At 45.9% G+C, this 13,374-nt stretch overlaps 1 protein-coding gene across 1 annotated transcript in view; it reads left to right on the top strand.

The window, feature by feature from the left end:
- Nucleotides 1-12,504: 12,504 nt before the first annotated feature.
- The window catches only part of T265_12927 (hypothetical protein), a gene marked incomplete at both ends in the record, with an annotated part of 14,881 nt that continues 14,011 nt past the window's right edge, over nt 12,505-13,374 (top strand). Inside the window, one exon of the mRNA XM_009166295.1 lies at nt 12,505-12,741. Within this exon, the coding sequence (XP_009164559.1) occupies nt 12,505-12,741 (237 nt within the window). The remainder of the gene's footprint in view (nt 12,742-13,374) is intronic.

Below are 13,374 nucleotides of genomic sequence, written 5' to 3'. Positions count from 1 at the left end.
TGTGGTTTCTACCTCTACCGTTCCCCAGAGCGGTGAATCTATGTTTTGTTGTTATGCCTTAACTTTACTTGAAATTTACTACCACGGATTCTTTTGGTTAGACATATCGCACCTAAAACAGCCTCACAGCAAGACACCACACCGACGATCGTTCACCTGTAGCACCCTTTCGGTGCCTAGCTGTCATGCCACCCGAAGGGCTGGGATACTGCCAGGTTGCCCAAGCCTAGACAGGGAAGTCGAGAGGGAGAGAGAGACAGAGGTCGGGTTCGAACCACGGGCCGGTCAATGAATTCGCGCTCTCACGACTTGGGCCATCTCACCCCCTACAGTGACGATAGGCTATCACAACTCATACAAGCCGTAGTCACGAGGTTACATCATGCGCGATCTACCTTCGAGTTTTCTGTTCTGCAGCCTGAGTGTTCTTCATCTAGAGGAGAAACAGTATAGCGAAATGCACACACTTGGATTCCGATTAGGTTATGATCGGAGACCCAGATAAATCTCCTGTTTATAGTGTTCCCAAGTAGGACACCGGGTTGACGGAAACTCGGGGATGGCGCCTACCTGATGAGCTTCAAGAGAAGCGAAACCAATCGTGGGCTGTTGAAAAGTTCTCAGCAGCCTTATGAGTAGTGCATTACGTCCATAATAAGAAGCAGCATAATTGTACGCGTTGTCTGATCTCTCATATCGATTAAACAAATTGTGTGTGGCCTTCCCGGTGTGAGTGCAACCGCTCCTCTGTCACGTGCATAAAGTGCAGTCGGATCTATCCACCTGTTGACATCGGGGACGGACACATTCGCATTCCACGTACGAGAACGTGCCGACTTCAAAGTACACAATTGTTTACAATCAACTGCATACCAATGTGTGCGGAATGGACCGTACACCTAAGCATCTTGCAACAGATGATTGTGCGAGAGACTCATCACATGACTGTGACACACTCGAAACAATCGAGGGTTTCACCTCAGAAAAGTTTGAATTGCTGTTTTCTTTTGGTTTTTCATGGTTGCTCTTGTACGTGAGTCACTCTAATGTCAGGTGTCAGGTAAACAAACACCTTGCGGTGACCTAGGACGTTGAAGAATGTACTATTGTTGCCGTCACAAAGACAAACCAGTTTGAACAATTTTGACCTCGAGTTCTCGTGGCTGACGTCATCTATGTGCGTCGAGTTTGGGAAGCAGTGTAACACAAAAAAACAGAAGGGACTGGATGCAAAGTAAGCAAGCGATGAATACTGGATTTCATTGTATTCGTAGAAAAAAAACAGGTGCACTCCCAAACATGTCCTATGGTCTTCGAGAAATACACTCATTATCAAATCGATTTGGTTTTCACGAGAGGCTCAACCAAATTGATTTGCAAATGAGTGTATTTCTCGAAGACAATCCAATTTGGGTTCAAGTAGATCATAAGGTTGACGGGAACGCGGGGACTGCGCCTACCTGATGAGCCCCAAGAAGGGCGAAACCGATCGTGGGCTGTCGAAGGGCTTTCAGCAACCTTGTGAGTAGTGTCCTTTGTGAAAATGTCTTAAGGTCGTCTGCCTGTGCTCAATAACCAGCATAACCTGTCACAACTCAGGAAGGTGGGGAATGGAATCGTTGGTAGCTCCGTTTGTTTAAGCATATACGCATCGTAAGACCGTCAACATAAACAAATAGTTGAGGGTCCAGAATCGCTGTGATTGTGATACAGCAAACGAGAAAGACGATGGCAACCAGCATTCGGGACGAGTTATGAGGAGATTCGGCCCAATCCACTCACTTACATTTTCTTTTAATCAGCTGTAGTAAGTAACTCGAGTGGGTGCATCCCGATTGTGTACGACTCTACCATCTGTAACCGCTTTTGGGAGAACCGGGCATACTGAATGAAGAGCGAATACCGATGATCAAATATGCGTCTTCGATTTTTCTGAGACATAATCCACCTTTCGGGAGAAGAGCTACTTTCTTGGGCACTTCACAATGGCGTTCTCTGTTAGTCAACATTTGACAATATTCTTCTCGGAGGACAGTTATCCCCTCCATGCGGATGAGTCGAATAGCATCCTACTCCTGACTTAGTGCTTCGTAGGAGACTACTGAGAACTGCTGTGGGATCTCCCAGCTGTAGCACCCTTTCGGTGCCCAGCTACCACGCCAACTGAGAACTGGAATGCTGCCAGGTTGCTCAAGCCTAGAAAGGAGAAGTCGCAATGCAGAGGTCGGGTTTGAACCGCGGATATTCCGATCAGTAAATTTGCGCCCTAACCACTAAGTCATCTCGCCCCCGAACGTCACATGGGTGTGGAATATCCTTCCTCGCTAGCCCTCGGAAGTGGGAAATTCCAAGGATGAGAGGCAAAAAACACGTGAATAATCGTTTCGTTAGAAAAATCAATGCATTCCTAGGGTACAGTGGATGGTGAGCTTTTCTATTCTCAGGTCTTACAGACTACCACTAACCTGTGCCATATGCTGCCATATGCAGCACACACTACACCACAGAGGAATACCCGTCCTCGGAGGGGAATCCTCTAGGTTTCGCTATACAGTTTCGAAACGTGATTGTATCCGTTTGGGGTGTCAAAGCTGGTCAGTGGTTTGTACGCGATAAAGAAACCTGTAGGAAGAACAATGCCTGGAGCCTATGTCACCAGTCTGTCTCAACAGTGTTCCGTACATCATGACATTTCCTAGTCAGGTGATACACGAATCGATGTTCCGTATGTCTTTAGCCTTGTTCGCGGGCCCCAAATATCTTCCCCTCTTTTAGGCTTTTTCCCTACTCTCATAGATAAGGGAAATAGCCAATAGTAAGGAGCTCCAAGAAGGCGAAACCTGTCGTGGGCTATCGAGTTTTCAGCAACCTTATAAGTAGTGTATCACGTCTATACATGTATCGCAATATCTGGAATTTCGTACCTAATAAAATAAGAGGTGGCCTGGTGCAGCACACTCAGTTAGAATCATCACTAACGAGAGAATCTGATGGGTTCCAGGTGAGTCTCCCGCACAACCACATTAGTTTGCAAATGAAATCTAGCGTGCACTGTTTGAATGCCGCTAACACTCCCATCTCACACGTTAGAGATCCGAGGTCCAAATCCCGGCCTCGGATATGAACGGCTGAGAAGCACAAAAGAGAGTGGAATACCCCCAGTGCCTGTCCCGTTTGTCCGTGTAGACTGAAGAGAAGGGTAGTTGCAGGAATGTTTGAAATAATGTTTTGGATGTGAATTCTACAATTTCGAAACCACCTACTTACAAGTAGTCAACAGTTTTCTAGTAGATCTGGAGCGCCTGCGGCGACACCTGACTAGGAAGTCCTCAATTCAGTCGCCTGAATCAGCCAGAGCAGTCAGTGGGTTTCGAGGTGACCGAGAAACCAGTCGCATTGATCCATCAAACGTGATAGTTTAGGTATATGCATATCTTGTGCTGGTGCTAATATGCTGGCTGGCGTCCCATGTCTGATGTCCGGAGTTGGAGGGTTGCTTTCTTCCAGCAACGACTCGATACTGAATTGAGGCCATCGAGGAAAGCTGCTATGGAGTTTATGTATCAGATGCACTTCTTAAAGTGAGTTACACGCGTGAGATCTTTGTACTCTTAAATCCTAGGCGGCATGATAGATTTGTGTACACTTATTCCTGGTTTCCACCAGGAATTAGACCGTGAGTTGTCGTTGTAATCTCAAAAATTGAACAGAAAAGACCCGATTAACTTTAGACAGACCTCAGTTTCTTAGATCACAAGCAGCTCTGTTCACCTGTTTCATCGGATATTCAATATGTTCGTCCCAGATGTGAAATCGGATCGATTAGTCTTTGTTTGTTCAAAGTCACCAGTTGTTTTAAACGCAAGTATTGGCTAAAACAGAAGAGCCTTGTGTATGTTCGTCCCAGATGAGAAAGTGGATCGATTAGTCCTTGTTTGTTCAAAGTCACTTGTTGTTTTAAACTCAAGTATTGGCTAAAACAGAAGAGCCTTGTTGGCCGGATAATCGAAGCCCAAGCTCCCCTTCAACGAACAGCTTTTTTGATTGGTTTGAGAACGGTTTCCAAAATCCTAGTCACTATCGGCATTTGTAGGGCGATTGTCTCATCCTAGATGCCCTGTGACATGGAAAGTGTACGCATACTTCTGTTATGTTGCAGGATGGATGTTTTGAAGGGCCCACAGGTATAGAATACAGTAGCAGTAATCTTTCTTTCCACGTTTCTCGAGTACTTTCCAATAGGAGGAGATCTGGTTCGTACTCTCGTTTGTAAAACTGTTCAACCATTCCTTGAAACAGAAGCCAGTATTGCAATACGTGGTCAAAATAACTATGGAATGTCATATTTGATCCTTAGGAATGAAGCACGAAAGTGGTCCAGAATCCACTCACATTGTGTTCACCATTTTTTCCACGTCCAACATAGACCTTTGAATCTTGGAGACTGAACTTATTAAGGCATCCTTCTTACACACAGTTCAGACGAAACTCTATCTGAGTTTCTGTTTGTGTAATCGGCAGATTATCAACTCCACTCGCTTCAGTGTTCCCAGATTTGACTCAAGTGGGGGATGACTGGCTTCTTCGTGACGTCACGAGATAAGTTTGAACAAAGAAAATTAGCTGAAAGAGATACTAGGCAGCATGTATCTGAGGTATTTCTGAATTTGACTAATTTCCCTTCCCCTAGACGGTGTTCCGAATGTGGTCATGGTGCTACGGTGATACTACTGAGTAGTATGCGAGTAGTATGTTTTCTCGCAAATCCTCTTTGCGTCTCTTGAAAAGTCAGATCTATTACGGAATTTGTGGGGTTGCTTTGCAGCATTTGCTTGGATTTGAGCAACAGTCAATGAATATCCAGAAAAGTCCAGGAATACGCGTTCAAAGAGAGGATGGATATTCAGTTTTTGTAAACAATAGTCTGTAACTGTAGATCATAAGGTTGACGGGAACGCGGGGACTGCGCCTACCTGATGAGCCCCAAGAAGGGCGAAACCGATCGTGGGCTGTCGAAGGGCTTTCAGCAACCTTGTGAGTAGTGTCCTTTGTGAAAATGTCTTAAGGTCGTCTGCCTGTGCTCAATAACCAGCATAACCTGTCACAACTCAGGAAGGTGGGGAATGGAATCGTTGGTAGCTCCGTTTGTTTAAGCATATACGCATCGTAAGACCGTCAACATAAACAAATAGTTGAGGGTCCAGAATCGCTGTGATTGTGATACAGCAAACGAGAAAGACGATGGCAACCAGCATTCGGGACGAGTTATGAGGAGATTCGGCCCAATCCACTCACTTACATTTTCTTTTAATCAGCTGTAGTAAGTAACTCGAGTGGGTGCATCCCGATTGTGTACGACTCTACCATCTGTAACCGCTTTTGGGAGAACCGGGCATACTGAATGAAGAGCGAATACCGATGATCAAATATGCGTCTTCGATTTTTCTGAGACATAATCCACCTTTCGGGAGAAGAGCTACTTTCTTGGGCACTTCACAATGGCGTTCTCTGTTAGTCAACATTTGACAATATTCTTCTCGGAGGACAGTTATCCCCTCCATGCGGATGAGTCGAATAGCATCCTACTCCTGACTTAGTGCTTCGTAGGAGACTACTGAGAACTGCTGTGGGATCTCCCAGCTGTAGCACCCTTTCGGTGCCCAGCTACCACGCCAACTGAGAACTGGAATGCTGCCAGGTTGCTCAAGCCTAGAAAGGAGAAGTCGCAATGCAGAGGTCGGGTTTGAACCGCGGATATTCCGATCAGTAAATTTGCGCCCTAACCACTAAGTCATCTCGCCCCCGAACGTCACATGGGTGTGGAATATCCTTCCTCGCTAGCCCTCGGAAGTGGGAAATTCCAAGGATGAGAGGCAAAAAACACGTGAATAATCGTTTCGTTAGAAAAATCAATGCATTCCTAGGGTACAGTGGATGGTGAGCTTTTCTATTCTCAGGTCTTACAGACTACCACTAACCTGTGCCATATGCTGCCATATGCAGCACACACTACACCACAGAGGAATACCCGTCCTCGGAGGGGAATCCTCTAGGTTTCGCTATACAGTTTCGAAACGTGATTGTATCCGTTTGGGGTGTCAAAGCTGGTCAGTGGTTTGTACGCGATAAAGAAACCTGTAGGAAGAACAATGCCTGGAGCCTATGTCACCAGTCTGTCTCAACAGTGTTCCGTACATCATGACATTTCCTAGTCAGGTGATACACGAATCGATGTTCCGTATGTCTTTAGCCTTGTTCGCGGGCCCCAAATATCTTCCCCTCTTTTAGGCTTTTTCCCTACTCTCATAGATAAGGGAAATAGCCAATAGTAAGGAGCTCCAAGAAGGCGAAACCTGTCGTGGGCTATCGAGTTTTCAGCAACCTTATAAGTAGTGTATCACGTCTATACATGTATCGCAATATCTGGAATTTCGTACCTAATAAAATAAGAGGTGGCCTGGTGCAGCACACTCAGTTAGAATCATCACTAACGAGAGAATCTGATGGGTTCCAGGTGAGTCTCCCGCACAACCACATTAGTTTGCAAATGAAATCTAGCGTGCACTGTTTGAATGCCGCTAACACTCCCATCTCACACGTTAGAGATCCGAGGTCCAAATCCCGGCCTCGGATATGAACGGCTGAGAAGCACAAAAGAGAGTGGAATACCCCCAGTGCCTGTCCCGTTTGTCCGTGTAGACTGAAGAGAAGGGTAGTTGCAGGAATGTTTGAAATAATGTTTTGGATGTGAATTCTACAATTTCGAAACCACCTACTTACAAGTAGTCAACAGTTTTCTAGTAGATCTGGAGCGCCTGCGGCGACACCTGACTAGGAAGTCCTCAATTCAGTCGCCTGAATCAGCCAGAGCAGTCAGTGGGTTTCGAGGTGACCGAGAAACCAGTCGCATTGATCCATCAAACGTGATAGTTTAGGTATATGCATATCTTGTGCTGGTGCTAATATGCTGGCTGGCGTCCCATGTCTGATGTCCGGAGTTGGAGGGTTGCTTTCTTCCAGCAACGACTCGATACTGAATTGAGGCCATCGAGGAAAGCTGCTATGGAGTTTATGTATCAGATGCACTTCTTAAAGTGAGTTACACGCGTGAGATCTTTGTACTCTTAAATCCTAGGCGGCATGATAGATTTGTGTACACTTATTCCTGGTTTCCACCAGGAATTAGACGGTGAGTTGTCGTTGTAATCTCAAAAATCGAACAGAAAAGACCCGATTAACTTTAGACAGACTTCAGTTTCTTAGATCACAAGCAGCTCTGTTCACCTGTTTCATCGGATATTCAGTATGTTCGTCCCAGATGAGAAAGTGGATCGATTAGTCCTTGTTTGTTCAAAGTCACTTGTTGTTTTAAACTCAAGTATTGGCTAAAACAGAAGAGCCTTGTTGGCCGGATAATCGAAGCCCAAGCTCCCCTTCAACGAACAGCTTTTTTGATTGGTTTGAGAACGGTTTCCAAAATCCTAGTCACTATCGGCATTTGTAGGGCGATTGCCTCATCCTAGATGCCCTGTGACATGGAAAGTGTACGCATACTTCTGTTACGTTGCAGGATGGATGTTTTGAAGGGCTCACAGGTATAGAATACAGTAGCAGTAATCTTTCTTTCCATGTTTCTCGATTACTTTCCAATAGGAGGAGATCTGGTTTGTATTCTCGTTTGTAAAACTGTTCAACCATTCCTTGAAACAGAAGCCAGTATTGCAATACGTGGTCAAAATAACTATGGAATGTCATATTTGATCCTTAGGAATGAAGCACGAAAGTGGTCCAGAATCCACTCACATTGTGTTCACCATTTTTTCCACGTCCAACATAGACCTTTGAATCTTGGAGACTGAACTTATTAAGGCATCCTTCTTACACACAGTTCAGACGAAACTCTATCTGAGTTTCTGTTTGTGTAATCGGCAGATTATCAACTCCACTCGCTTCAGTGTTCCCAGATTTGACTCAAGTGGGGGATGACTGGCTTCTTCGTGACGAGATATTTCAAGTTTGAACAAAGAAAATTAGCTGAAAGAGATACTAGGCAGCATGTATCTGAGGTATTTCTGAATTTGACTAATTTCCCCCTCAGGAGACGGTGTTCCGAATGTGGTCGTGGTGCTACGGTGATACTACTGAGTAGTATGCGAGTAGCATGTTTTCTCGCAAATCCTCTTTGCGTCTCTTGAAAAGTCAGATCTATTACGGAATTTGTGGGGTTGCTTTGCAGCATTTGCTTGGATTTGAGCAACAGTCAATGAATATCCAGAAAAGTCCAGGAATACGCGTTCAAAGAGAGGATGGATATTCAGTTTTTGTAAACAATAGTCTGTAACTGTTCAGTTGGCAGGGCTTGCCGGCCTACCTGGTTTCATCGTACTGGTTGCTTTTGACGGTGAACAACGCGAATAGACTAGTGCGTCTGCACTAGTTTCCACCAATACCCAGGCAAGAGTATTCTGACTCACCTCTGAGGACCGTGGCGAACGCTGCAAAGCGAAAAATGGCTTCGTAGCTGACCGTCGAATTCACGTCCATGTAGGACGGCATAAATATGGTCAGCAAGCTCGCCTCTACCGGGTGTTCCTGCCGGTTTCTGACGAAGCTTGGCCTGGGTTAATGCCACCAAGACACACATCCCACTGAGCAGATGAACTTGTCTGAGTGAAGACTTGCGGTGCAAACTGGTCGCAACAAGAGTCAAAGTCACTCCTTCGCCTATCTGACAAGTATTATCCATCTTGTGCTATGCAAACCGCACTGTTTTTGAGAATAAAGCAATATTTTCCTGGTTGAGAGGCTATCGGTATCAATACTACTGGCAAGAACATCTGTCCGAACCTTGACCTACTGGCTGACATTCATCTGATTCACCTAGTTCACACAAACTATACTGTGTTACCCTTGGAAGCCAACCATGATGGTTCCCTCCCCAGTGTTCACCTTGGGGCTTCCTTCGAAGGTTGTAGTTTGTAGTCATGACACCGGAGCAAGTCATGCCGCTTCTGGACATCCACGCACTCTGTACGCTTCCACACACACACACACACACACACACAAACGCATACGGAGGCGGAAAGATGCAGCGTCTACTGGGTCATGGAAGTAACTATACAAAGCAGACTGTAGCCGAAAAGTACTTTATATGGGTACCTTCTGTCTAAAAAAGCACGTAAATAGCCAACTGACATACAGTGTTGTCACCAAATTTGGGTTTGACCTTGCCACCAGCTACGGGGAGGGATTTGTCCATTTGATCCACTTGATGGGCAGTTTGTCTGCAGGTTTGGACATGCTGACATCCAGAATACTTCGCGTGTTCATTGCCAATGCCCTTGCTGGGCATTTCAACATGGTGTTATCAGCCGGGTCTTGCCCGCCGCTTTCTGTTGTATCCACTTTACTCTCATTCTGAAGGTCTCAAGCCCGACTTCATCGAAGCAACTGAGATCAGGTACGGTGACACCTACACTTGTCTGATGCTTTCACAAAGTGCTTGCTGATCGCTGTAGCTTTGGGCACCAGCTGCCTTTACCCTAGCTTACACACCTACGTCAAAACGTTTGTTGGGATACCAATTCACTGTCGAACGGTTCGCTCTGTCACTCCTCAGCTACTACTTTTAACGGCAGCTCGGCATGTGCTGACGGCTCAAAAACCCTCGATTCTATCTTGCGTTTGGAGCACCATCCTTCCCAGTTTGATACATCCCATCGTCCCGTGAGAATGCTGCAACGGTTTGGCCTAATTCAACGGTTCACTACCGTAGAAATAGGGCAGCGAGACCTCTTGTTCCCAAAACTGCTGCTCATTCTCGAGGGTTGTGCATGCCACAACTGGGCTTTAACTTCGCTGACTTGTGTCTCGTGTGTGCAAAGCTTGGAGCTATTGGGGCCGAGCTGGGGAGAGTTTGTGTGAAGATCAACGTCCAGAAGTCGAAATCGCTGATGGTTAGTTGGATCACGACACACTAGGATACCGCGGGTTTTGTCGAGTCCTGTTGCATTTCTGAGGAACTCGTCGCTTCCAACAGATAACATGACCTATTTAGGAGTCCTGATTCCTTTCACGGAGGGACGAATCCTGCAGCCATCGAGAGCAATTGCTGAAACTGCCTGACTGCACACTTCTAGACAGCAGCATCAGCGGCTGGAGATATGAAGGAAGGAAAGAAGGAACTATCGGCCCAATACTTGGGCTGATACATTGGCCTGTACTCAGCCGAGTTCACTCAAACACCCTCATCTCTGGGTTCGTCTAATGAAGAACACCCGAATCAGCTGTCACCACTCTGTTATCCACTTAGTATCCAAAGACTAAGTCAAACCATTTCCATAAGGAGGAAAGCGCGTACGGAAAGAGCTGATGTCAACATGGTACCGAACACTATAAAATTGGGTTAATGATCCCGCATTTTACAAGTTTTCTCGGAATCTCAGCCTTCCGATCCGGATTCACAATACGTGCGCAAACACTAAGGGGGAAATGGCGACTGCTCAGGATGATGTTCCGCTTAGGAGCGCCGACTGTCCCGATGTGTATCTTTGTCACTTTTCCTCTTTCGAATCGGTGTCTTATGTCTCCAGAACGCTTAGTTCCCCAGGTATCCAGCTCCGGTATAACCTGTTGATGACAGGAACTGGTTACGGAAGTTGTGGGCATGGTTACCAGACGATCTTTTATCGTGAAAACTCTGATGAACCATAGAGTTTGGTGTTTATGCCGTAGTCCTATTGGGTCATGTACGGTGCTGGATCGGTGCTCGACATAATCGGGCTGCAGCAAAACTTGGAAAGCGTCTCCTTAGTCTGAGATTCACTAACTTTGGCGTCTTTCATCAAGCCTGACCTAGTAACTGTTCAGAATGGGCGTAAGCAAAGACTCGGATGGGAGCGCAATGAGAAGAACGTGCCGAGCGACGGGGATGGGCGTAAGCATAGACTCGGATGGGAGCGCAATGAGAAGAACCCGCAGTATGGTTCTGACGCTAAGATCCATGTGCCATCAAACGTGATGATGGTTTCTTGGTTCACCAGCCGATGGGGCGAGATGGCCCAAGTGGTGAGAGCGCGACCGGAAGGTCCATGATTCGAATCCCACCTCCGCCTCTGGACTTCCCCTGTCTAGGCTTGGGCAACCTGGCACTATCCCAGCCCTCGTGCTACAGCTGAACGTTCACCAGCCGATGATCATTTCAAATAACGTTATCTGATTTAAACAATCCTCAAAGGCTACTGTCAAACTGGATCTTCCTAGGGTCACATTGAATTAGTTGCGATTGTTCACCATTTGGGGCTGTCCACCTACGAATAGTAGATGGCGCTAAGTGTTATTTCTTGCCGGTAACTTTTACATCTGACTTTGTATAAAGGAGACCCTGTTCCTGATGCGTGAATCTTGACTATGCTGGCGCTTACTGCACCTTGAAGTGACCTGGGCGTTGCGACAAATACACTCATTTGCAAATCAACTTGGTTTTCACTGGAGACTCCAGTGAATCTCTCGTTTGTGATGTCCTTCAACGGAACGTGCTGCACACAGGCCGCCTCATGTTCCAGTTGGTTGGTCACCACTCACAAGGTGGTGAAAAATTTTCGACAGCCCGCGACTGCACCTCAGGTAGGTGCAGTGATGAAACCCAAGAAGAGCAAAACCGATCGTATGCTGTCAAAGAGTTTTCAGCAGCCTTGTGGGTAGTTTCCTTTATGAAAAAAGACTGAGTATTGTTCTAACCTTATTCAGCTGCTTGTCTTTACCCGTATGTTTCCACGCCAAACTTTTTTTGCGTCTTGAAAACCGTTGAGAAACTAGTGGTTGCACCCTTTCTCCTTGAACATTTGCTACCTTGACCAGATCTCTTGACTGAACTTTTAGGCGTGTTCGTGAACGTAAAAAATAACAAGCAATAATAGTGAAAGGAAGAAACACCAACTGAACAGTTACAGACTGTTGGACAGGGAGCCAAAACTCACATATGCATCTTGTTTACATGCATCTTCCTGAACTTTCCTGGATATTCATTGACTGTTACTCAAATGCGAGCAAATGCTACAACTCCACAAACTCCGTATTAGATCTCACTTTTCAAGAGACGTGAAGCGGATTTACGAGAAAACATACTACTCGCATGCCTCATCAGTAGGATCCACCGTTACAATAGTATCAGCTGGTGACATTATTAGTGATGGCACACACTCGTCTGAAAGGATTTGCTGGTACGCCGGTACATGTGCATAGGATAAAACCAAAAAAAAGATCCACTCCATGTTCTGTAAATCAGATAGACTGTTATTGTCTGTGTGCCTGTTATTGTGTTCATAATATTCGGAAGACAGAATGGTACATCTGACATCGAGGACAGCAACAATAGGAGCGGTATACTCAGACAGGGTGACATACTGCTCCAGCAAGTCTTTACTAGCTCTAGACAGTAAGTCACGTGGTTTCCCGAAACGTTTGAAGTATTGATTAGTTCTGTACTTGCTCCTGTAACTGAGAATGGATTGGAAGCATCAAATATACGTCACCGGAATATTTTTGGTGCTCCAGTTTCATTCCACATTAGCGGGGACTATTCTGCATGGTCCACTTAATCCCTATGTTGCAGAATGCTTGCAAGACTGCTGTGAAGACCTGGAGATTGTGGAATTCGGAGCATGTGGCAGTTCTGTCCAACTGACTCCAGAGGCTGGTACTTGGACTTCATTGCGAATTCGTTTCGAGCGAATACATGAGGTAGGTTCATGAGACGCTGACCACTGCTCGCCAAGGTTTTACCGTCAACCCTGAGCTACTAATGAGTAGTATAAAACAAACGACAAATAAATTATCCATATGGTGTTAAAAAAGAATCTTCATAGGTGTCACTGGTGTCTGTATTTTTTTCGCTTGTATTTCGTGATCTGACATGATATGCCTGTCTTGTGAATGCATCCTTTTGGCCACTATTTCACACAAGCCCTATATCTAATTCTGCAGCTACGAGTTGAGTAGGCAGACCCTTGGTTGTTGATCAGGCCGCCATTGATCTGTTCGCCGAGCTTAGCAATTGGCTTGCAAACGTTTCGTCACCATACGAGGAGACATCATCAGTGCGCAGTTGGTTGGGTACTTCTTTCTTGCCTGCGTGGAAGGAAGGCTATCTGTTATCTTCTGACGCGGTTGGCTACGTGAGGTGTAACGAATTTAGTGAATCTATTGGCACGTTTATGATCTTTGTTGCGTTGTGGTCTGTGCTCCTTTGTGTTGATTGGTTACCCCAACGGCTTCTAATTTTAGTAGCTTGTTCTCTCTGGCCTTGATTCGCATTGCGTTGTGGTCTGCCGTTCTCGAGTTTGATTGGTTGCTTGTACCGCCCTATTTCCTCCA

The sequence above is a fragment of the Opisthorchis viverrini genome, assembly GCF_000715545.1.
Source record: "Opisthorchis viverrini unplaced genomic scaffold opera_v5_24, whole genome shotgun sequence".
In the NCBI taxonomy this organism is placed as follows: Eukaryota; Metazoa; Platyhelminthes; class Trematoda; order Opisthorchiida; family Opisthorchiidae; genus Opisthorchis; species Opisthorchis viverrini.
Note: the sequence above shows the minus strand (reverse complement) of the source record. Positions and strands in the feature narration are given on the sequence as shown.